General features: G+C 32.2%; 2 protein-coding genes across 3 annotated transcripts; one reads left to right on the top strand and one right to left on the bottom strand.

The window, feature by feature from the left end:
* The first annotated feature begins 945 nt into the window (after positions 1–945).
* LOC111714365 (trypsin-1) lies at positions 946–9,721 on the top strand. The gene is made up of 9 exons (XM_023489456.1): positions 946–1,048; positions 1,523–1,597; positions 2,811–2,956; positions 5,261–5,323; positions 6,901–7,027; positions 7,480–7,571; positions 8,247–8,319; positions 8,684–8,785; positions 9,566–9,721. Exons 1-9 carry the CDS (start codon positions 1,003–1,005, stop codon positions 9,670–9,672), a joined length of 831 nt encoding a protein of 276 aa, XP_023345224.1. The 5' UTR covers positions 946–1,002; the 3' UTR covers positions 9,673–9,721.
* Positions 9,722–10,488: 767 nt separating this feature from the next.
* Positions 10,489–16,994, bottom strand: LOC111714366 (glutathione S-transferase). Of its 2 annotated transcripts, none has more exons than XM_023489457.1 (8): positions 16,898–16,994; positions 15,761–15,858; positions 15,087–15,214; positions 13,449–13,543; positions 12,966–13,030; positions 12,509–12,625; positions 11,863–11,970; positions 10,489–10,814 (listed from the first exon to the last, which is right to left on the bottom strand). In XM_023489457.1, the coding sequence occupies exons 2-8, from the start codon at positions 15,839–15,841 to the stop codon at positions 10,710–10,712; spliced, it is 699 nt and encodes a 232-aa protein (XP_023345225.1). In that variant the 5' UTR covers positions 15,842–15,858; positions 16,898–16,994; the 3' UTR covers positions 10,489–10,709. The 2 variants fall into 2 exon arrangements, with proteins under 2 accessions (XP_023345225.1, XP_023345226.1); XM_023489458.1 differs by having other exon boundaries at positions 12,548–12,625; positions 16,898–16,993.
* Between the last annotated feature and the right edge of the window lie 8,751 nt (positions 16,995–25,745).

Genomic DNA, 25,745 nt, shown 5'->3' on the forward strand with positions numbered 1-25,745 from the left:
ATTTACGTTTTGCGCAAAAATTCCAGTGTTATGCAAATTTCGCAAAAAAAAATGCTCAAAGCGCACAAATTTGTTTGCGCTTTATGCGCAAAAGTAATTTCGTGGAAACCCTAATCCAAATTTAACATTATCTGTAAACAATGAATTCTTTACTTACGGTGAATCAAGACTAAAAGTGATAAAGGCAATACTCGTACTGGAATGACAGGATAAATATATTGGATCAAAATGAATTATAGTCATCATGACTGCCATCTAACGCCATTTGTTTCAACTACTTTTCTTTAATCAATGATGTTTTACAGGTTAACACAGAACTATAGAGACATGGAAAGAATTTATAGAATGTTGACTTGAAAATTTTTAATTGGGTTTTATATTGTTTTACTTAAATCTCAGTTATTGTGTAAAAATAAATGAATAGCCAGAAAGTATGTGGTAACAGGTTTACATAGCACCATATAATTATTCGATTAAAAACTCAATATCTGCAGCATTCCATTATCAGCAGGTTTAAAATATGAAATTTTATGAATTCTTTTGATGTCTGTGAAGTCTCGTGAGACACACTGTGTTCTCCTCTGTCAAAGTTTATCTTTCAATTTCGTCAATTAGATAAGAAACATTATAAAGCCTTGATGCGTATATTTTATGTTTCATTATATTTACTGTTATTAGGGTTTTCACTTTTCACAAACATTAATTGTATATTTAGTATTTTTAAATATATAAGTAAAGTTGAAACTTCCAAAAAACTGTTTATCCAAAAAGACGACATTAATCAATCTTAGTTGTATTCAGCTTGCTAGAAAGAAAATAGTTTTGCCATAAGCTTGAAAAACATCCTTTGTGTGAAATACACACTGCCCAATAAATGTGTTCAATTGGACTATATAAAAATTCCAAACATAAAAGTCGTCTTTATATCTCACAGTTGTATCGGCTCCACTGTAGTAAACATGATAATAGTTTTTAACTGCGTAATTTGCTTTCTAGGTGAACATGATTCGCGCTGTATTATTATGCTCACTGCTCTGCCTAGTTCGAGGTACTTTTTTATTCTTATTATTTGCTTAGATTATTAGATGGGGGGGGGGGTGTATCTTCTTAGCTTCTCTAAGGGGAATTGGCGACAACACCCCCCCCCCTCCTTATCCCATTTAAAATAATTAAATAAAAGAATAAATTGAAGAAGAAAATAACCTTTTCTGAAATTGTTAGCTGTACCTTGCTTAGCTTAACCTGATTTAAATATAGTATTTTACACCATAAACATACAAGTCAAGAGAAGCTGTCAATTAAAAAGCTTCTCTTTGTTTTTTTATTCGTAAAAAGCTTGGTAACCATCAACACTTAAATAAAAAATTCGTATTTATTGTATTGATGAAATCAACTAGCACTGTATGTATTATGGCATTATTTGTAAAATGAAGTTTTTGGGTTAAAAGTTTTTGGTTAAATGTTTGGGCTTCTGAAGTACAAAAAAATTAATTTTTAAAATTAATAAAATTTATATTTGTAGGATCTCCAGCTGGATCCTTGAAGTCTAAACTTGACTTTCAAGGCAAGATTGTTGGAGGACAGGAGGCTGAACCTCGTAAGTATTAAGATCAATCTTTAATAAAAAATATTTGAAATCTAAAGGAAATGAGTTTTTGCCACACACTCTATTTTTTAATTTTCTAAATCCAATATCTTTGCAATTTATCATTTTTCAAACTTAGACTATTTGATTTACAGTGAGAACCAGAAAACTCTGGAATAGGACGTCGACTTTTAGACTCAAATTATGACTTTTAATAGTCCTATGAATATGAAACAGCAATTGTAAAGTGTAAACAGATCCATTTCACTTGATAAGTGATTTGATAACTTACTAGTAAATTTATTTGCTTTGTAACAACATCAAAAATACTTCATTGCTTTAATGCCGCCTTCCTGTGCCACAGTTTTCTGGTTATCACTGTAAATCTAATAGTCTAAGTTTGAAATATCATAAGTAGCAAAGATATTGGAACTAGAAAATTTGAGATTGTGACAACAATTCAGATGGCCTGCCCTAACTACCATGATTGGCATCTGAATTTTTTAAACATTCTCATTTATTTGATTTTCAAAAGGTTCTTAAGGTCCAAAATCTTGATAAGATTTTGCTAGATTTTTACTTTTATTACAGATATCAACCAAGCGGATGGTAATATCGTTTAGATTATTTGCTAATAAAAAAAAATGTTTAGAAAATATAAGAATTTTTTTACATAATTTTATGAAAGCAAACTTTAAAAAATAGGATTATAATATTTATTAAGCAAATTCGTTCTGAGCATCTTGGAAGCCATTTTTAAAAATATTTTTGGAATATTAAAAAAATCCGCGAAATAATTTTTAAAAAATTTAACCTTGGGATATGATAATTATATTGTTTTCCAATATTTCATAAAAACAAATCAAAAATCGAATGAGATACTGCAATTACTGTAAAGTTGTTAACCAATTAATTGAATTTTTGAAGATATTTGATAACATTTACTGCAGATATCCACTTCGATTTTTTTTGGCGGATTTTTGTTATATTTCCTATAATTTTGGATGAATTTTTATGAAATTTCCAACAATTTTTCAATTTTTCAGAAAATTTAACTTTTCAAAAAAAATTGGTTTCTCGGATTTTTTCACAATGTTCCAAAAATATTTTTGATTTTTTATCACACTTTCTATTTTAAATGCCATACATCCAAAGCAAACCAAAACGTGGAAAATTTTTTTTAAATATCAATAATCCAGTTTCTGATAATAAGATCTTTATTAAGATGCGTATCCCTGGCAGATATCCCTACAGTACCATGATTTTATCATTGGTGCCTATTACCATACCTGTGGTGCCACTATCGTAGATGAATACCATATTGTTTGCGCCGCTCATTGCATAGATGGAAGGAAGGCAAACAATTTCAAGGTGAGCACATGGCAACACAATGAAATGTTGAAACTGAAGTATTAACCCTATCCCTGCTGGGGTACTTGAAAACCAGGATATGCTGGGGGGGGGGTCAATTTGACCCCCCCCCAAATACTAACTAATACTAACTAATACTAACTGCCTGAGTCCTCAGGCACACTGCCTGAATGACTGCTTTTGCCTGTAGCAAACTAAATCTTTGTTTTGACCCACTTTCACTTGTCAGATTTTGATAAAATTTAGCTTTTTGGAAAGCCTATGACATAAGGAAACGGATTGTTTAAGTTTTGCTAAAAAAAAATTACAAATTTTTTGCAAAAAACCTGTCAAAGGAAATTTGCACATTTTAGTTTTTCTTGATTAAAAATCAGGTTATTTAAAATTTTGCAAAAATTTTTGCATATTTGAAATGGCATGGTCAAGGGCTTTTCAAAAATGTATAATTTGTCATTTTTTGGACAAATTTTTTTTGCAAACATTTTTACTATAAAACTTGATTTTGCGATAAAAAATTCAATTTTCGCAAACTTGCAAATTTTTTTGCAGATTCTAAAAGTAGAGCACAAGAGCTTTCTAATGATGTATCATTTGTCATATTTGGACATAAAACATGGGATTTAGAGGGGGGGGGTCAAATTGACCCCCCCCCAGCGTAACCATGGTTTTCAAGTACCCCAGCGGGGAGAGGGTTAAAGCCCGGTTTTAGGCCTAAAGGGAGGGCTTTGGGTATGTAAGAAAAGTCAGAAGGGGGGGGGTCAAATTGACCCCCCCCCCCAGCAGGAATAGGGTTAAGTAAATCTGCTTGAATTTCTTCAGTCTAACATCTGTAAATAAAACTGTTTGTACAACAAGTCAAAAAACTGTATCTACAACAAGTCAAAGGCTTCATATTACTGTGTTTAAGGCGTTGGTTTAAGGGCATTAGCCCGGTTTTTTAAACTAGAAATTCCAAATATGATATTGAATAATTAATTTTAGTAATTGCATTAAGGGAAAATTTTCAACAATCATTAAGGTCTATAGCCATTAATAGTATCATTATTGCAGGATTAACGGCGATTAACGGCCAAACAAATTTTGTTAACGATTAATGAAATGGTTAACAGCCCAGCCATTAACAGTAAATTACAGTACAAAAGGCGTTATCGACGTGAAGCGCCGAAAAAAAAATTTTGTAACGGTTTATAATTTCGTTAATGGTTGTGAACACAGAACACAACATTTAAAGACTATAAAACACATAAAAAATATTATTTTACAAATTTCATGCAATTTTAAGCAGATAAAAACGAAATTCACTGCTTTTATAAAATCTGTTTCTCTCTAATAAACTTTCTGAAATTCCGTAGTGTTTATTTTATTAGTGCGACAAACTGTAATGTTAAGCACATTTTTGAAAATAGCCCATTTGGATAAAATTGGGCCTATTCAAAATAATTTCTTTTATTGAACATTTTGCTAAATAAAAAAATTTGATATTGCTTAAAGGGACCGTTCACTTATTTGGGTAATTTTATGGTAAACTAATTAGCCTCTTAGCTATACCATTGGGATTATTCTTAATTTTTAAAGATATCTATGACCAGAGAAAAAGCCGATTTATCCCTGAGAATTTCAGCGCAAAGGTATAATACATTTGCTTAAACACTATTTAAACGTTTTTTTCAGTAACAACAGCCCAATAAAATCTTAAATTGTTATATTTCAATGACATCATGATATGATAAAAAATAAAAACTTTTGGTTTTGGAATAAGCAATAAATTAACGTTTTTCCTGCTTAAACATGATTTAAAAAATTAACATGCATATAAAAAGACGATTTTCTCTCGCAGACAAACCGGTTCTTAGATTCCAAGTCTTCAATAAATCACGGGGATTCCTGGGAAAGTAGGGAAAACATATCAAACTGTGCAAAATGTTAAAAACAAGTCAGATTTTGAAAAAAGACAATTTTTAAATAATTTAGAAAAAAATGTTAGATATCTACTATTAACTATTAGATACTACAATTAGATTCAACATGTAAAATTTTCTTTAATCCATGACTCTGACAAAAAGCATCAAATAGTGTAAATGCAAAGGTAGCATTACTTTGTGCTGGAATTCTAAATGATAAATCGGCTTTTTCTCAGGCCACATTTGTCTTTAACCTATAAGACTAAAACCAATGAATAGCTAATAGGCAATTTAGTGTACTCTCAAATTACCCAAATAAGAGAACGCTCTCTTTAATTGAGTTAAAAGATTGTTTAAAAAAATATTTTTTGGGGAAAAAGTAACGACCAAAATTTTTTTCCAGGTTATTGCGGGAGCTCACAATATTGGAACCTTTGCTGGAGAAGATGGACATCAAGTTAGAAAGGTAGTCTTGTCCGCGACCCTACATGCAATTATAGCAATGCCAGATTCACAGAGATACCCTTGAAACCATTATCTGATCAATATTGCACCATAGTTTCAGTAAAAGTAGATATTTCCATTTACTGCTATAGCGCCGATATAAGGATTTATCTCTAATTGGAAAATAAGATATATAGAAAGATAGATGTTACCGCCAAGCAATTTCTATTGGTTCAGAATAAACACCAAACACATGGCTGAACCCTGATTGGATCAGGCGCTAATGGACTTGGCATACTAGAGTGTGTGCAAGATTATTTTTTCTTGCAGGATAAATGCTCAAGTCACTTTTGTAGGGAAACCACAATTAAATTATTAATCAAATTAAAATATAAACATAGATATCATAATATCTTATTGATCAGACAAAGATTTATGGGTACCATTGTGAATCGGACATTGCATTGCATTTAGGGTCACTTAAAAGTAATGTTTTTTAAGCAATTTTTGTTAGCACATACATATTTTGATGATTAACTAAGAATTACAGAAAGAATCATTAAAAATTAACGTTTACTTGATTTACATTAACTGTTTACAAACTAATTTTAAAGAATTGTGCACACTGCCCAGCATTAATCATAATGCTTTATACTGACATTTTCTCAAAGACAGCTACCTATCTGTCTTCCAATCTTACATGTCTGTAAGTGTTAAAAACACTTCATTAAATTTTAATTTTAATTAATTTAATGAATTTTTGAGGTAAATAGATGGTAATAATAATCTAGGCATTAAAGATTATACTCTTCCTTCAACTGTTTTTTTTTTCAACTAGTTATTAGCACATCTTTAAGGGACCGTTCACTTATTTGGGTAATTTCATGATAAACTAATTAGCCTCTAACCTATTCATTGGTATTATTCTTACGTTTCAAAGATATCTATGACCGGAAATGTATCACTTAGAATGCCAGCGTAAAGGTATGATACCTTTGCTTAGACACTATTTAAACATTTTTTTCAGTAACAACAGCCCCGTAATACCTAAAATTACCATATTTTAATGAAATAATGTGTTAGCCATTATATAATAAAATATAAAAACTTTTGATTTTAGTATTAGCAAGAAATTAATGTTTTTTGTATTCAAACATATAAACACGCTTATACAAAGATGACTTTCTCTCTCAGAAAAAAAGGTTCCTAGAAGACGTTAAAACGTCTGAAACCATCAAATGTTTAAAATAATTTATATTTTGAAAAAAGACAGTTTTAAAATAATTTTGAAAAATTTAATGATATCTACAAATAATTATTAGATACTTCAATATAATTTTATATTTAAAAATTTCTTTAAATCCATCCCTATGACAAAAAGCATCAAATGATTTCTGTGCAAATGTACCATACCTTTGTGCTGGAATTCTGAATGATAAATCAGCTTTTTCTCAGGCCACAGTTGTGTTTAAAAAGTAAGACTACTAAATAATAATAATAATAATCAAATTCTCCCAAATAAGTGAACGTCCCTTTAAAACAATTAATGCTGAAACTTTTTCCAGATTTAAGGAAACAGCAAATAAGTAAATTCTTTAGGTTGTTGATATGTGGAAACATGAGTCCTATGATTCCAATATCATCACCAATGATGTCTCTCTACTCAGACTTGATGAACCATTGGAGTTTAATGATATCATCCAACCCCTGAGAATGGCTGAGAAAGGTTGGTTTAAAGGGACTGATAAGGTAAACTGAGAGGGGGTATAGGCTAACAAATAGTAATGTTCCTTCCCTCAATATTTCAGGGATTTTACTTAGCGGCCAAAAAACATCGTCAAAAGTAGATTGCAAATTTTTAAGGAAATCAACGTATGAAAATTTATAACATTCAAGTTGTTATAGGAGCATGCCTAAAACTTCTGGGCACCTGAGGGTTAGCTTAATTTTTAGATTCGTTCCATAGTAAAACTTGAACACAGTTTTATTAAAATTTCTTGGAACAGGGACCTGAAAGAGAACTATTATTGGTCGTGATCAACTCCTAAAATTTCTAGGCTTTATCCTCTACCCCCTTTCATTTCACCTTAACGGTCCCTTTAAGTTTAAAATAAAAAATTCTTTGGCTCAAAAGTCAGAAGTGGGAAAAAATCTAAGTTTTGAATATTTGTTAATTAGGAGTTGAACCAGAAGAAGGTGTAGTCTGTATTAACTCTGGATGGGGATCTATCTCTGACACCAGTATTGCCAACATGCCTAACAAACTACAGGTATAACCATACCATATTATATATCAAATCATTTAGTTTTGTATCCCGTATTCCTTATGAAAAATGTGCAAAAAATGCAGATCAATGATTTCTTGATTATACTTTCTGCAACCCAGCTGACTATCATTCTATGTTTTAAACACCAATGTCTTTTTTGCCATTATATATTTTGTTGAAATACAACAACATTAGTTGGATAATTATTTGTAAATTGGAGAATGCATTCGAAATTGAAAATTGTGAATTTTATGTGTATTAAAAACAAAAAGATATAAAGCTGTACAAATATATGTTAAAACAATTAAAAGTCATGAATAAAGCATGCAGGCAGACATAGAATTTCAGAATTTAACAGAATATTTCAGAATTATTAATGGTGCCATATGGCTAAACCCCAGACCTCCGGACCGCCATGTCGTAAGCCACCGATCTATTAGATCCTATTAGACATCTTGAGCACATAAGGGTTAAAAGTTAGAGATGTTAGATCTTGAAATTTATTATTGAATGGCTATGAAAAACGCGCATTTTTGGTTACATTTTCTTAAAAATAAAGGCCGAGGTGAAGAAAAAATTGACTGCTTTATTGCCGTGTATTGTGTTTTGTAGTTAATCTTACTATTCTTGCGCATTAATTCTTCTTGTACTATAATTTGATATCTTTATATTGCATAGTTTGTTGACCTGCCTATTGTTGGACGTGAAACATGCCAGGATAACTATAATGGAATCAATGGCGTAGATGAAGGTAAACCAATAAATATATATGACAAGAAAGCTCTTACACAACTATTAAACTTTAGCCAAGGATGAGATTTTTTAGAGGGGTACTCAAGAATAATGAAAACAGCAATTAATATTCAATTTAGATCATTTTTTTCTTCTAGCTATTAATAGTTTAAACCAAGTCCTTTCTTTAAACCCACATGCATAGTATTTTCTTACGTTCATTAGCATCTGATCCATTCAGGGTTCACTCAGGAGCTTCCAAATATGGCACGATCTATATATCTATACCGTTTATTCACATCGTATAATCCAATTAAAGATTGATATGAAATTGAAATAATTTACTTTTATCGACACTAATGTGCACGAATACAATGACATAGGTATGGTCTGTGGTGGACAATCTGCAGGAGGAATATCCCCCTGCTCCGGAGACTCTGGTGGACCCCTTGCCTGCCCTGATCAGGATGGTTATTATCTTGCAGGTATTCTGAGCTAAGTTTAAAATGATTTCTAAAAAATTGCTCTACAATTTATACTGCACTTTCAGCTCAAATACCATGTCTAGCTAGACACTCCCTTTAAACCTTCATTTCATTAATATGTAAAGCATCCATGTTGGTGCAAGAATTGGAAAGTATTCCCTGATTTAAGGGGAATGTAAGCTTTATTTAGAGATGGTAATATCCAATTTACAACAATGCCCTTGAAACTTTAATCTGACGAAAAATGTGAATGATGCAGTCATTTTACTGATTTTAAAATGTTTTTTTTTTCTGTGAACTTACAAGTTACAAGCAAGAAATGTGCAGGTCACTTTTGCAGAGAACTCGCAAATGAAAATAATCAGTTTCAATAAACAAAAACAGATAATTCGTGATTCATCAGACAAAGCTTTCAAGAATATTGCTGTTAATATGATAGTGTCATTTTGTATGGAGGGTCACTTGAAATAAGGCTTATATTCCCTAATTTAAGGAGTTAATTATTTCCCAAATAAAAAATGAAAACAGTTGATAACAAGTTAAGCGGTTTTAAACAAAAGTTTCTTACTCTCTTTTTACTTTCTTATAACATTAGAGTACACGTATTGAAGTCTTTGAATAAATGCACAATTAAGTTATCTAGTTTATTTGTTGAACCATAACATTTGTTTTTTTTTTAATCTTGGGGTTGGAAGCTCTGGCAGCTGCGCCACTGTACATTTAATTAATAAGAAAATAGTGTTCACAAAAATGAAAGGTGCATATAGATCTAAAATTTAGGTATTGTATCCTGGGGTATGATCCCCTGCGGTCAACCTAACTACCCTGGAGTATTCACTAATGTTGGGTTCTACAGAGATTGGATAGATGAACATATGAGCATGTAGTTGATATTTAGTTTATAATTGAAACAAAATATTTAGTTCTATTAGTTTACTCTGTATGTTTTCACTCTACTATAAAAAAGAACTGCTTTTGAAGGAATCAGCACAAAGGAATTGAGTCTTTGCCACAAGAGCTAATTTTCTAATCCCTATATCTTTGCAACCTAATGTAGTACAGATTTGATATTTTAAACTTAGATTATTCAACATAACAGATTTCATATTTTGAAATTTCAAAGGGTTACAACATTGGGTTTCAAAGATATATGGTTTAGAAAATCAGAGTTTGTGACAAAAACTCAATTCCTTTGGGATAGTACAAACCTAAGACTTACAAACGTCGGACCAGTACAAACATTGAACCAGTGGAAATGTCGAACTCTCACAAAGTCTGAAGATACGAGTTCACTCTTTGCTCTGATTTTTTTTATTAAAAAAGGAGTGATTTTGGATCAAATGGTATAAAAAAGGAACTGAGTTCTTGCCAGAAACTCAAATGTTCTAATCCCTTATATGTTATAAACAAATTTGATACTTTCAAACTTAAACTGTTTGATCTCATAGACTTCATAGGTTAACATATTGAAGGTCTACAAAATTGGTTTGCAAAGAATTCGGGATTGCAACATCAAAGTTTAGGACAAGAATTCAACCCTTTTTCTTCTGTTATTTATACAATGCTACCTTTATTCAGTTATATTTGATTTTTAGCATAAAAAGTGGGTGTTTTTTTATTTGTTTGTACTGCTTCAATATTTGTCCCAGTCCAACGTTTGCACCAGTCCAAGGTTTGTATTGGCACCATTAAAACCAGAAAAATACAATTTAAAAAAATTTATTCTATAGAATGGTTCCAAAATACTTATACTTGACACAGAAAGTGTTAGGTTTTAAAAAGTAACTGCTAATTTTACAGTGATTTTCAGAAGTCAAATTTTGACAGACAACAGAATCGTTAAAATACATCTTTGAAATAATACATAAAAATCACAAAATTTAGAGGAGAAAACCCCTGCAAGAAAAGGAACTTATATATTGATCTATAGACCAGGAGGGTTTCCAGGTTTTCTTGTGTCAAGATACTTCTTGATCTCAGGAATATTCTGGATCTTGATAAAGTTGGCCTTTGCCAGTGGGTAGTTGTCCTGTAACAAGTTAAAATCTGACATATTCAAATACATGTCATGTCATATCTATAAATAAATTTAGCTTGTCTGTCTGTTTGTTTCTTTGTTTGAATCCAATAAACGTCGAAAAGGCTGATCCGATCGAACCCAAATTTTGTGTGGGAACTCACGTGACCCCAGGGAAGGTTTATGAATGATCAAAATTTAAAAAATTTTGTGTTTAAAAGTTTTTTATTTTTGTAAGATTTTGAAAATGCGCAAAAAAATATAATGGAATCCGCAAACTTTTTTGTTTTTGTTTTATAATGTACTAGCCTTAGAGGGCGCTTCGCGCCCATCTTCTAAATTAATTGTGAACATGTTCTCTTTGTGTACATCGTAAAACAAAACAAAAATAATTCGCGGATTTTCACAAAAAATCTCGTGGATTTTCAAAATTTTCAAAAATTTAATGAAGATCGAATTTTGATGGAGACAAATATTTAAAATTTCAATCATTCATAAACCTTTCCTGGGGTCCCTAGATGTCCCACAAAAAATTTGGGCCCGATCGGTTCAGCCGTTTTGACGTTTATTGGATACAAACAGACAAACAGACAGACACCCAGACAAACAGACAGACAAGCCAAATTTATATATAGATAAAGAGAAGATGCTCACAGATAAAGCCACAGTTAAAAGTTGAAATAGAAGATGGGCGCGAAGCGACCTAAAAGCCTAGAAAGAAGGGCGCAAAGCGCCTTAAATTTCTAGCATACATATACTTTGTTTGTCCGGGTGTCTGTTTGTGTCCAATAAATGTCAAAACGCCTGAACCGATTGGTTTTAAATGGCCGACTTTCAGAGCAACAGTAAAAAGCTAAAATTATTTACAGGTAGGGGGGAGCAAAGCCCAGTTTATTACAAATCAGTTTGTATAATCTATGTATACAGCGTGGTAAAACTTTATATTTCGTGGTAAATAGTTCCACACCTATACAAATGAAAGCGAATGATTGGGAATTTGAGGAAAACAATGTTGTATACTCATATAAACATATTTATATTAGATATAACAGATTCTTACCAGAAGCTTGAACCGACCATCACATCCTGTAACATCCTGGAACCCCTTCTCCTCAGGCCAGGAGATAAAGAAGAGCACCATGTACATAGCAAAGTCAGCAAATGTCAGCTAAACATAAATGGCTTAAAAGATATCAATCCAGTATAAAGTTTTGTTCCTGAAAGGGTCTGTAAGCGTAATTTTAAATGAACCTCTATGTAAAGATGGCAATGTCCGATTTTCAACAGTGCCCTTTAGAGCTTAGTTTTGTCAAGTATGAATTTGATAAAACATGAATGTGTTTATTTAAACTGTTTATTTTTCATTTACGGTTTCTTTATGAAAAAGACTTGCAAATTTCTTGTTTATAAGAAGCAATAGAGAAATTTACGGAAATAAACACTTTTTGAGTTAGAAGAACAAGATATTTTCCAGGTTTTTGTTCAAATAAAAGTTTCAAGGGTATTATACATTGCTATATTCAAGTGAAAAGACACATGAAATTAGACATTTAGTCCCTTTCAGTTTCTGAAAATTAATGTTCGTTCACCTGGTTTCCAGCATACCACTCTCCTCCTCTCATCTTTACCTGATTTCCAGCATTCCACTCTCCTCCTCTCATCTTTACCTGATTTCCAGCATACCACTCTCCTGCTCTCATCTTTACCTGATTTCCAGCATACCACTCTCCTCCTCTCATCTTTACCTGATTTCCAGCATACCACTCTCCTCCTCTCATCTTTAACATCTTCTCAGCTCCATCCAGAAATTTTGGAAAAGTAGTCTAAAAAAATAAAAGTTGAATTAAAATTAGGTTCCTGGTTAAAAGCATGATGATTTATTTAACGGTGAAAGATCGGAAACACCCTTTTGTCCAGTCTTACTTAAAATAATGACATTAAAATTGTAATTTTCAAAATTTGTAGAAAAAAGTGATTAACTTGAACAACTATTCCTCCCTCGCACATTCGTGCTCTCCTAGTTCTTACTTCTTACTTATATAAAACTCCTTGAGTGTACTTAACATGAAGAAGTGCCCAGCGTTTTAAAAATTCTCAAAAGAATTGAAAGTCATTGTTTACAGAATAGAGTTGTTGAGCAAAGAGCTGGACCTAAAATATTACCTTGAGGAACTCCTCTGCTTTAGCCTGCTTTACATCTGGTGCTGCAAACCTTAACCCTGGCATGTCTGAAGAACAATATATTCCAAAACAATTGTATAAATTGAATTCTTGCCACAAACTCTGATTTTCTGCAACATGTTGTAGATGTTTGATATTGCAAAATATGAATTCTGTTTGATAAATAATTTAAGTTTGACAATCAAAGGTTGACATCAGCAGGGTTCAAAATTTAGGAATTAAAAAAATTTGAGTTTGTGGCAACATTTCCAATGATATTATTGTCCTTTTTTTCTACTAATACTCTTAAAGCTATATATATGCTATGATTCAACTCAAATGATTCTTTTAACTATAATTTTGTCCTCGATATTTCAGAATTATGGCGTATGTTATTAATCCTTATTTATGTATATCTATCTATATATATGGCATTTTTATACTTATGACCATAATCTCTGATCAATGTTCATAAAGTAAATTCACCTTTCCAAATATCATTAGTATGTTCCAAGATCATGTCAGCTTGAAAAAAGTCTTCATCAGTTTTCCCAGCAAGTCCAACCTTCTTGGCAACATACCTGAACAGTTAACACTAAGTTGTTATAGTGTTTCACTAGGCCCAAACGTTAATAAAATTACATTAGAACTGCATGAACGCCAGTTTTAAATTTGAATCATCGGTTCAGATCCTCCTTAATCTTAAACTTTGAATCAGTGGTTCAAATTGAACCGACAGCGAGGTACCTCAAATTCATTAAATTCAGTCACAGAAATAATAGTTATATTTTTAAAAGGACTGTAAAAACAATGTCAATTTACCCTTTCTTTTTAAAAACACTGAGCAACCATTGGCTTAGGGCTGGGCACGTTCCGACTTTTTTGAAATCGTTCCGTTCCGTTCTAGAACGAGGGCCTTTGGCTAAATCGTTCCGTTCTCGTTCCTCTTTTTTTTATCGTTCCGTTCTCGTTCCGTTCCGTTCCATTCTGAGTAGAAGAACGGGCTTCCCGTTCCGTTCCGTTCTTGGCGTTCTTAGTTGAAGAACGGTTGCATCCCTCTTGTTCTGTTCTTAATTAAGAACGTTTCCATCCCCCGTTCCGTTCTTAGTAACGGACAATTACATCAAAGACAAAAGTTTTATAGAAAAGAGTTGGTTAAAAAGTAAAAAAATTACAATTTTTAAATAATAAGTTCCTCACGGCCGTAAATAATACTTTAAATTACATATTTTAAATGTAGGGTTAAAAGAATAAGCTTAGATAATTCTGAGCAATGTAAAATTTTGTGAGAGCGGAGCGGGAGTGCTAATATCCTTAATATGTATGTACGATACCTGCTGCTGTCTGAGTATTGTCAGTTTAGCAGAGACCGGGGAAGGGGGGGGTATGGGGGGTTTAAAGTGGGGGGAGGGGAGGGGGGTCGGGTGATTGAATAAAAAAATCTTTAACTATTTCTAGATGATTTAGAACACATTCCTGATTTAAAATGCGTCCCCAACTAAGAACGCGTTAACGATTTTAACAGTTCTTTTCAAGCAATTCCCGTTCCGTTCCGTTCCGTTCTTTTACTAATCGTTCCAATATTTTTAAGAACGCGTTCTAAGCGTTCGTTTTTTATTCGGAACGATGGGATCGTTCTTGATCGTTCCGTTCGTTCTCGGCAAAGAACGATCGTTCCACCGTTAACGCGCCCAGCCCTACATTGGCTACATATATTTATATACATTATTATATTTTATGTATATATATTGCTGGAAAAGTGTTGAATTCTGGACATTATGTTTGTGTTTCTGCTACAATAATCAGTTATTTCATTATAATGGAACCAAAATAAGATGGACTTTCTAATAAAAATATAATATGTACATTTTTATTCTTTGTTGCTCAGACGAAGGTTTAAATGGTACTGTTGTGAATCAGGCTAACTGGGCTTTAAAGGGTCCCGAAAATGAATATATTCAGTCTCTGAAATCAAATTCTTTGCACTATAATGGTCAGTTTTAGAGCACTTCATGTCCTCTTTAAAGCAAAATATCTGTAAAAGCTAAAAAAAATCTCAAGAAACCACAAAAATAAAATGGACCAATTTTAAAGATGAAATCAAATGTGTTAACGGTAGTAAACCTGACAATAGCATGAGACTGTGCCATTTCAAGACCATCCCAAGTCATCATAGGCAGCTGGCCGAAGGTTGTTGTTGGCTTCATATTCCCCCATTCAGCAAAAGATATTCGGTTGTCCTCAAAATCAACCTAAATATTTGTCTATGAATAGCTTTCTTACAAAAAGCACAAAATCTAACCAAGGTGAATGACAAGGGAATTTTACATGGCTTAACCCTAAACAGTTATAAATAAATAGCTATTTAAAGGATTTTTTGTTAAAAACATATTTTTTTAAATTTATAGGGTAGGGTACAGGGTGGGAAAATAGATCTAAAACTATAGTTTTGAAAAGCCCTTGAAAAATGCATGTTATAGAAACATGTGTCACCCTTTGATATTTGTTTTAAAAAAAATATTTAACTTTTTTCACCCTTTTTTAGGCATTTTTTTAACCCTCCCTATCACTCAAACTAATTAAGTTATCGGTCTAATTTTTTGGGGGGCTATGAACATGCATTTCAACCCTATAACTATACTCTAAGGTCTTTTTCTAGGGGGGGGGGCGCCAAACGACCCCCCAGCCTTTATAGGGTAAAGACTGAAATCTGGAAGTTACAAATAATTTGTCTGTACTCTGTAGTGCACCACTTTTTATTTATAAAAACTAAGTTATATAAAACAAATTTAACATACCCCTCCTTTAGTCAGCAGCAGACGAATCAACTCTCCTTTTCCCAGGAGATCGAAATAGGTGAATTTAACAGCAGGTCCCATTCTGATAGAATTCTAATCTAAACAAATAATGAATATATAAAAGTAAAACTTAAACATTACAAATTGTAATTGTAAGTTTAAAAAAAAGAATACACCAAATAAATAAATGATCCAAAAACGATCCAAAAACGATCTAAAAATGATCCAAAAATGATCCAAAAACGATACAAAATCGATCCAAAAACCATCCAAAAACCATCCAAAAACGATCCAAAAACCATCCAAAAACCATCCAAAGACGATCCAAAAACCATCCAAACACAATCCAAAAACCATCCAAAAACCATCCAAAGACGATCCATAAACCATCCAAAAACCATCCAAAAACCATCCAAAAACCATCCAAAGACGATCCAAAAACCATCCAAAAACCATCCATAAACCATCCAAAACCCATCCAAAAACCATCCAAAAACCATCCAAAAACCATATAAAGACGATCCAAAAACCATCCAAAAACCATCCAAAAACCATCCAAAAACGATCAAAAAACCATCCAAAAACCATCCAAAGACGATCCAAAAACCATCCAAAAACCATCCAAAGACGATCCAAAAACCATCCAAAAACCATCCAAAGACGATCCAAAAACCATCCAAAAACCATCCAAAAACGATGCAAAAACGAAAGAACAAAGGATTAGACTAAAAGACGACTTAAAAACAAGTTCTTTGAATGTTGTTTATAGAAGTTTCATCCTTTGTGGGTAACTCTGTATATAAAACTGTGCAATATGAAAACGACATTTCAGAGATACTATGAGAATTTATTGTTAACTTTTAAAGTTAAAGTACAGTTAGTATTATAGCTTTGAAAACAACATGTAAAGTGAACCCTATACTTAGCACAATTGATGTATTTCGTGTTATTTGGTGTACTTAAAATCATAATTTGAGACTATGTCAATTCAATCTATTCCACATGTTTACGAGTCTGACTGTTTACATTAATAAATAATAATGCCACTATTATTCTTGATGGCCAATTTCTTAGACGTTCTACCATAGTCACACTATGTTACGTTTTACCCGGGTAGTATAGATAGATAAATACGACCTTTAGTTGGAAATATGAACAAGAAATTGGGCCATGACTATACTGATAAGAAGAAACTGAGAAACTAAACTAAAGAGGGAGGGAGGATCTATTGAAGCCTGAAAGTAAAGTAAGCGACTGTAGAGAACAAATGAACACTCCCGCATTTTCTATTTCATGCTTAGAATTCTGGTGTACGTACTCTCTTACCCCGACGGATGCGAGTCACTGTGTACGGACTCTAGTAAGGACACAATTTAAGCTTCACGCACCACAAACCATTTAGCTAGAACATACCCGATTAACCGCAATTGATGAAACTTCAGATGTATACTCCCTATTTCCTTACATTCATATTTTTCCTAAACTATAAACTGGTTCCTTTCTTTACCAAATCATTAATTAAGTCGTTTAAAGATAATATTCAGAACATGCAAAGCAAGGACCCGTAACCAGGGGTGGTGCAAAGGGATAGGATACAACCCCTTTTATCCTAAAGGGGGTGCAATGATGAATTCGCACTCCCCCTTTCTTAGATAAGTTGTTTGGTATAATCTTCTCTTGAAAAATTGAGATGTTGACATTCAAAGTTGTTATCATCCTTTATACTGTATTGTGAGGGAGGGAAGGCACAATTCGTTCGACTACAAATTACACCACAACTCATAATTATTTCTTCCGATCACACCTTTTTTTCGGCATTGTTTACAATCTTTTTGTAAAGTACTTTAAATTATTTTATTTGTATTTTGAGCCATGTCATGTTGTTCATGATGATTTAAACTATTTTATCATGTTTTTTTGTTGTTTAATGAAGAGCATCTTTTGAAGGCACAGTAGGCATAAAACAAGTCATGCAAATCTTTGTTTCACAAACCCTCAAGAAAATTAAAACTAATTGTTATGTTGTTTATGCACTAACAAAATGTCTATTTTTAGTTGTAGATCCTAAAGGTCCCAGCGCACTATCACCTAAAAGTTTCAGTTCAGAAGTAAAATAAGAAAACATCATTTCCAGACGAAATATAGTTGTGGTCCAGACGAAATATAGGTGTGGTCCGGACGAAATATAGTTGTGGTCCAGACAAAATATAGTTGTGGTTCAGACAAAATATGGTTGTGGTCCGGATGAAATATAGTTGTGGTCCAGACAAAATATGGTTGTGGTCCGGACGAAATATAGTTGTGGTCCAGACAAAATATGGTTGTGGTCCGGACGAAATATTTGTGGTCCAGACGAAATATGGTTGTGGTCCAGACAAAATATATGTGTGGTCCAGACAAAATATGGTTGTGGTCCGGACGAAATATAGTTGTGGTCCAGACAAAATATGGTTGTGGTCCGGACGAAATATAGTTGTGGTCCAGACGAAATATGGTTGTGGTCCAGACAAAATATATGTGTGGTCCAGACGAAATATAGTTGTGGTCCTGACAAAATATAGTTGTGTTCCGGACGAAATATAGGTGTGGTCCGGATGAAATATAGGTGTGGTCCAGACAAAATATGGTTGTGGTCCGGACAAAAAATGGGTGTGGCGCACACATGTTCCTTTCGTTACTAAATTGGGCTCAAATATCTTTTCTTTTTTGAAACAAATGAATGTAAGATACAATTAAGCTATATTGAATAACATGACATTGCCTAAATTTGATAAAAGAAAGAGTTAAAAGGCATAAAATAATACATTTGAAAACGTTATAGAAGCATCATCCAGTCAAAAAAGGTTTGGTCGGAAGAAATAATATTGTACAGTTGTGACATCCTTTGTGGTGTGGACGAAAAAATGGTGTGGTGTGCCAATTGCCCCACTCGTATTGTGTTATAGTTGTTCCCTCGGACCAACCAAATTAATCCTTTTATAATAAGGTAAGATTTTCTTTCGCATATAAAGATATACATATATTCATAAAATGTAGTAAATAAGTTACCCTCTGACTGATAAAATTCAATCATTTTAGTTTTGCAGAAACTTATTCCCTCAGTTTCAATATTTTGTCCAGACAGTTCAAAATCACATGAGTGCTAATATCATTATTTTAAACATTTTCTGTTCTTCAATATTGCAAAATTTAACTTAAAACAAAAAAACTAGTGATCTGTTATTGTTGACAAATTAGAAAATTTCCTATACAACATAAAATTCAACCTAAATTTACCGCTATTATGCCAAAACTCTGAAAATTTTCTATGGCTACAACACTACATACTTCAACACCCTTCTTTGCACCTCGATTTGGAAAATACTGGTCACGGGCCTGATGCAAAGAATAATGGAACTGTAATGGAAAAATAAAAGGAAGTAAAGGCTGAAACCTAAGAACTTCAGGAGTTGATCGACACCTTAAAGAGTTCTATTTGATGTTCCTGTTTTGAGACACTGATGTAAAACTGTGTCAAAGTTATACCAAAATGTTTAAATATAAGATTAGGTATAATAATCTAAGTTTAAACAGATCATGTGACAATGATACTGCACTGTCATTGGTGGGAGTTCTAGTCATGTGATACGGACGTATTTATTATATTATCAATTTTATCTATTAAAATGTAAAATTCAAATAAGAAAAGGAGAAAAACTGAGTTTTCTGGCTCCTCTGGGATATCTTCGTTTTCAGATTTATTACACATTTATTGAATACTAGCTGAAGTGCCCGGCGTTGCCCGTGGGAAAAAAATAGAAAACAAATTCTAAAAAAAAGATTCGAAAATTGAAAAAAAAAAATTGAAAAAAATATCGATTTTTTAGCCTATAACACCCCTCCCCCCTCGTAATTAATATTTAGGAGGCTGCGCGCAGCGCTCTGTCCTCTTGTAGTAGTTAGGGCATTCCTATTGTTTTGCACATCTACAGCCATAGGTTTTCCCTTTGTAGGATTCTTAAATGGAATGACCCCATATGTTTTAATTTGAAATCTGGGACAGTACTAAACTGGCGTATTAAAAGAAAAACAAATTGGCGGATTTCAAAATTTTTTTCCGGAATCATTAAAATTCAATCCTTTGCAATGAAACTTTACATAAAATCTGTTTATAGAAAATGTAATTATAGAAAGTGTAACTTTATAGCAAATGTAACCTTATAGGTAATATAATGATAGCAAGTTTAATTATAAAAAGAGTAATTATAGGAAGTGTAATTATAGGAAGTGTAATTATAGAAAGAGTAATTATAGGAAGTGTAATTATAGGAAGTTAAATTATAGAAAGTGTTATTATAGGAAGTGTAATTATAGGAAGTGAAATTATAGAAAGTGTAATTATAGGAAGTGTAATTATAGGAAGTGTAATTATAGAAAGTGTAATTATAGGCAGTGTAACTATATGAAATAGAAAGTGTAATTATAGGCAGTGTAACTATATGAAATGTAACTGAGCCCTTATTGTTTTTAAAATTCGACCCCCCCCCCCATTTCCCCCTACACTACCCGAGTATTGTATAGAATGAAGTTAAGCGTATCCAGGCAAACTGCAAGTGTGCAATGTGCATGCTTCCAGGCAACAGGGGCGTACAAGGGGGAGGGGACCGGGGTGCACGGACCCCCTTTATGCGTGCCCGCCTGAGGGGGGGGGGACGCATGGAGGGGCTCATTTAATTTTACATCTGCTTTCGTTTCCCTTCCCAGTCAATCTACATTCTATACATTGCATTGCAATGCACTCACCCAAACTAAAAGATTAAGAAAAGAAATTAAATATATTCTGATTCACAACAATACCCTTCAAAGCGTTGTCCTATCAAGTATTCCATTAAATATCCACGTTTTCCATTTTTAAAAAAAGGGTTATTTTTAATTGTGGTTTCTCTACAAAAGTGAATCATTCATTTCTTGCTTCAGAAACGAGAAATGAAGGTTTCAATTATGTACATCTGAAATGCCAGTCTATAAATGGAGGGTCACTTGAAATTAGGCATGTATTCCATTTAAGTATAACTACTTTACAAAATAGAAAATACTTAAGGATCTCACTTTTGCCCTTAACCAAAAAAAATTCTTTAAAAAGGCTTAGTTAAAGTAAAACTAAAAGTAAAAAATTATTTATTTTATGAAATATAATAGAAATCTTAAATAATTAACATTTTTCTTGCCCCCCTAAAAATGTTAAGGGGGGGGGGGTAAATGTTTTACCTCTTGCCCCCCCCCTAACTAAATGTCTAGTTGCGCGCCTGTTACCAGGCAGAACAGAGTTTTAAGTACACCTCCCCCATGACCCCCTAAATGTAGAATTTCATTCTAAAATTTTATAAAATGCGTTTATTGCGTATCCAGGCCAAATACCTGTGTGCCTACCAGGCAGCACCAGGCTCTAGTGCGCACGCGCACAACCAATATTACAACCTATACATCTGCAGCTAAATCCAAGGTTTAGATAAAACATTCACGCGGTAAATCCTGGTTCCGTCTCCTTTCAACTTATTAAATGCATGCAAGTTCAATTTTTGACCGCTAGATGTAGTTTTATTTCTTTCTAAATATGTTCTTATATACTGCAACAAACAACATAAAAGAATCATAAAAGAAATGAAGAAAAAATAGAAAAAATACAAACTAGATCAGCTTCGAAAGAAAATGAATAGGAAAAACAAGCCATATTTGCAGAATATTTAGACGATGATGAACTAGAAGAACAATATAAAACTGTTCATTTCAGAATATTTATTAGATGATGAAATTGTCGAACAATTTAAATTTGTTCCTTTCTTTATGATATATGTGTATATACATATAATTATATATATATATATATATATATATATGTTGAAGCATAAAGTAATGCTTCATATATATGGAAGCATAAAGTAATGCTTCGCATGGATAGGTTTATTTTAACGAATATGAATATTTATTCAGTATAATTTATTCGGAGTTCATTGGATGGTTTGGATGAGGAGTGAGGAATCGATTCTTTGAGGTCCCCGTGTGAACTGCTTAAGCTTGAATTTTCCTTTTTCTGTTCAAGGTATAACTCATCCAAGCTTGAGTTTCTTCTGAGCCAAGGTTTCCATGAAAATACATAAAGGAATTGAGTCATTGTCACAAACTCTGATTTTCTAATACCTATATCTTTGCAATCCAATTTCGTAGACGTTAGATATTTCAAATTCAAACTATGAATTCTGTTAGATCAAGTAGCCTAAGTTTGAAATATTAAGGGTTTCCACCATTAGGTTGCCAAGATATAATTACAATTTGTTATTTAATAAACGAAATATAATTGGTGCAGTTTAATATATTTTTAGTTTTAATATATTAAAGTTTGTGTTTCTGTATTTTATGTAAACTTGATTCTAGAATTATCTGGGGTTTTTTATTACGTGTAATTTGAGAGTTCTTTGTTTGGAAAAAGGTGAGGTTGGTATGCTGGGAAGTTTCAGGGTCTTTGTCCATTCATACTTTATACAGTTTATATGCAACCCCATTTCATCCTCCTTATAAACTTATTATTTCAAATATTTAAATCTGTATATAAAGTAAAATGCCAACTACTGGCTCGGCCTTGGTTTATTCAGCCATCTTGGTTTTATTCAACCATCTTCTCAACCTTACTTCTTCTACTTCATCTTCATTGCTTTCACCCCCTTCTTGTTCTTCCCTCTTCTCATTCTTCCTCTTTCTCATCTGCCCCGATTTCTCATTTTCTCCAAGGCCTACTCCTTTTCTTTTGCCTACTTCTACTTCGTTTCGGATTTTTTACGAGAAAAATGAAAGATGATTTGGGGGGTCTTGAATCTTTCCTCTCTCTGGTAATCTTCTTATACAAGTATATATACAATATGGTGGAATCTTCTTATACATGTATATTTATGATATGGTAGAATCTTCTTATACATGTATATTTATGATATGGTGGAATCTTCTTATATATGGTGGAATCTTCTTATACATGTATATTTATGATTTGGTGGAATCTTTTTATACATGCATATTTATGATATGGTGGAATCTTCTTACACAAGTATATTTATGATATGGTGGAATCTTCTTATACATGTATATTTTTGATATGGTGGAATCTTCTTATACATGTATATTTATGATATGGTGGAATCTTCTTATACAAGTATATATATGATATGGTGGAATCTTCTTATACATGTATATTTATGATATGGTGGAATCTTATTACACAAGTATATATATGATATGGTGGAATCTTCTTATACATGTATATTTATGATATGGTGGAATCTTCTTATACATGTATATTTATGATATGGTGGAATCTTCTTACACAAGTATATATATCATATGGTGGAATCTTCTCATACAAGTATATTTATGATATGGTGGAATCTTCTTATACAAGTATATTTATGATATGGTGGAATCTTCTTATACAAGTATATATATGATATGGTGGAATCTTCGTATACAAGTATATATATAATATGGTGGAATCTTCTTATACAAGTATATATATGGTATGGTGGAATCTTCTTATACATGTATATATATGATATGGTGGAATCTTCTTATACATGTATATATATGGTATAGTGGAATCTTCTTATACATGTATATATATGATATGGTGGAATCTTCTTATACAAGTATATATATGGTATGGGGTGGAATCTTCTTATACATGTATATTTATGATATGGTGGAATCTTCGTATACAAGTATATATATGGTATAGTGGAATCTTCTTATACATGTATACTTATGATATGGTGGAATCTTCTTATACAAGTATATATATGATATGGTGGAATCTTCAGACACATGTATATATATGATATGGTGGAATCTTCTTATACATGTATATATATGGTATGGTGGAATCTTCTTATACATGTATATATATGATATGGTGGAATCTTCTTAAACATGTATAACGTGCTACCATTCCAAATATATTGGTATATAGATATTTTTTGTTCTCGTAATATCTCATCCTTGAGATTTGAAACAAAGCTGAATTTTCTTGAAGCAAATTATTTGTTGTAGAGGAATACTCGCAGTGTATTCTACAAGAGAGCAAATAGCGCCATCTCCCTCGTGATCCAAGGTTCAGTCATGTGTTTGTTGTCTATTCTGAACCAATAGAAATAGTATGGCGGTAATATCTATCTTTCTATCTATCTCATTATCCAATGAGAGTTATGAATTCTTCAATCGGCGCTATCAGTAAATTGAAATATTTACTTCTACTGAAACAATGGCCATCTATGCTTTTAATCATGTAATTCAGCATAGATGAATCTATTCGTTCATTCCTTCTCCACGATAGTAACCCCTCTATATCTACTTCACTGTTTATTTAGAAGTATAGTATCCTTCTTTATGCTATTTATAGATTTAGTGAAATTCTCTAAATGTTGTCACTACTTTTCCAAAACTTAACAATTTCAGCGTATGAATAAGACATTTTTAAAGCTTTTTTCTGGTTTAAACAATTAATATTAATATTAATATTAATATTAATAATAATATTAATGATAATAATAATATTAATGATAATGAACATGATAAGAATAGTAATGGTTGCAAAGATATAGGAATAAGAAAATCAGAGTTTGTGGCAAAGACTTAATTCCTGTAACCACATATCTATCAACAAAAAGTATAAAAGATAACACGGTAACATTTTTTGTTTAATAAATCAAATTTTTACTTTGCAAAGGGATTGTACGCGTAATTTCATGCAAAGATGGGAATAATAGATTAATCTAACGGTACTGTGGGTTTCTTTAAAGGGTGTGACCGTCAATGTATGGTGGTTTAACTAATATAAAACGTTTTAAAGATTTCTTTATAGTTTGATCGCAAAGTTGACATTCAAGTCATCACTTTGGTTGGTACGACAAAAAATATCGTAAAAATTCCATAGTAAACTAATTATATGCGTAAGAACATATTTCTCAAAAGATATTTGTCTAAAAAATCAAAGTTAGAATCAATTTCGTTTTCATCATTTTATTGAATTTCTTATTTACTATGAATTTGTTCGGAGATTTCTTCAAACTCTTCAAATGTTGTCTTTTCAATAAAAATTCTTGAAAATCTACAGAAAATTTTGCGAATACTAAGAGTTCATAATAATTAAAAAAGATTACTTATTTTCGTTGATAAGGAAAAAATGTTTATTTTCTCAACCTGTTCCTAAACAAATAATTTGTTTACTATAGATTTTTTGTTATATTTTTGTCATCGTTATTCAATACTTTAATATAAAAGATTCTCAAAATGTATCCACCCAAAAAGATGATTTTAAAACTTAAAATTCGACATACTTGAGTTAATATACAAAACTTAAAATATCAAAAAAAATTGTCATTTTTTTATTTTTTTTTAAAAATACAAATTAACATGATAAGCAAAGATATCTAACTCTCATGTTTATTCTCACTTCAAGCTCAGTATATAAAGAATATATGTCTCTAAAAAATCTAAAAAAATTGTCCACGACACTGAAATCTCAGTTCAATATTCATACATTGCCTGTCACTTTCTTTAAAGCATGGTTGTTAATTGAGGTTGCTCGATGTGCTCCAATGTTCTGAAAATGTCATCTCCAAGAAACAAAAAGTAAATAGTGTTATAAATCAGTTGCGTCATTTACCGATTTCAATGTACAATGGAGACAAAATTTTCCATACAATGGAGCGTATCAAGAGCTAGGAAGCCTGTTTGCAGTGTGCCCACAGCCTGCATATTTTTAGAATCCCCCCCCCATTTCCCCCTATGCTACCCCTGGTGGTATTACAAAGAATGATGATAAGCGTATCCAGGCCAACTTCCTGTGTGCAGTGTGCATGCTTCCAGGCAGCTAGAAGAAGGGTTTAATCAGGAATTCAGACATTGTCACTTTCTCTTTCTCTCTCAATAGCATCAAAGTTCAAATTTTCACCGCTAGATGTAG

This window comes from Eurytemora carolleeae, unplaced genomic scaffold, assembly GCF_000591075.1.
Source record: "Eurytemora carolleeae unplaced genomic scaffold, Eaff_2.0 scaffold1426, whole genome shotgun sequence".
Lineage (NCBI taxonomy): Eukaryota > Metazoa > Arthropoda > Copepoda > Calanoida > Temoridae > Eurytemora > Eurytemora carolleeae.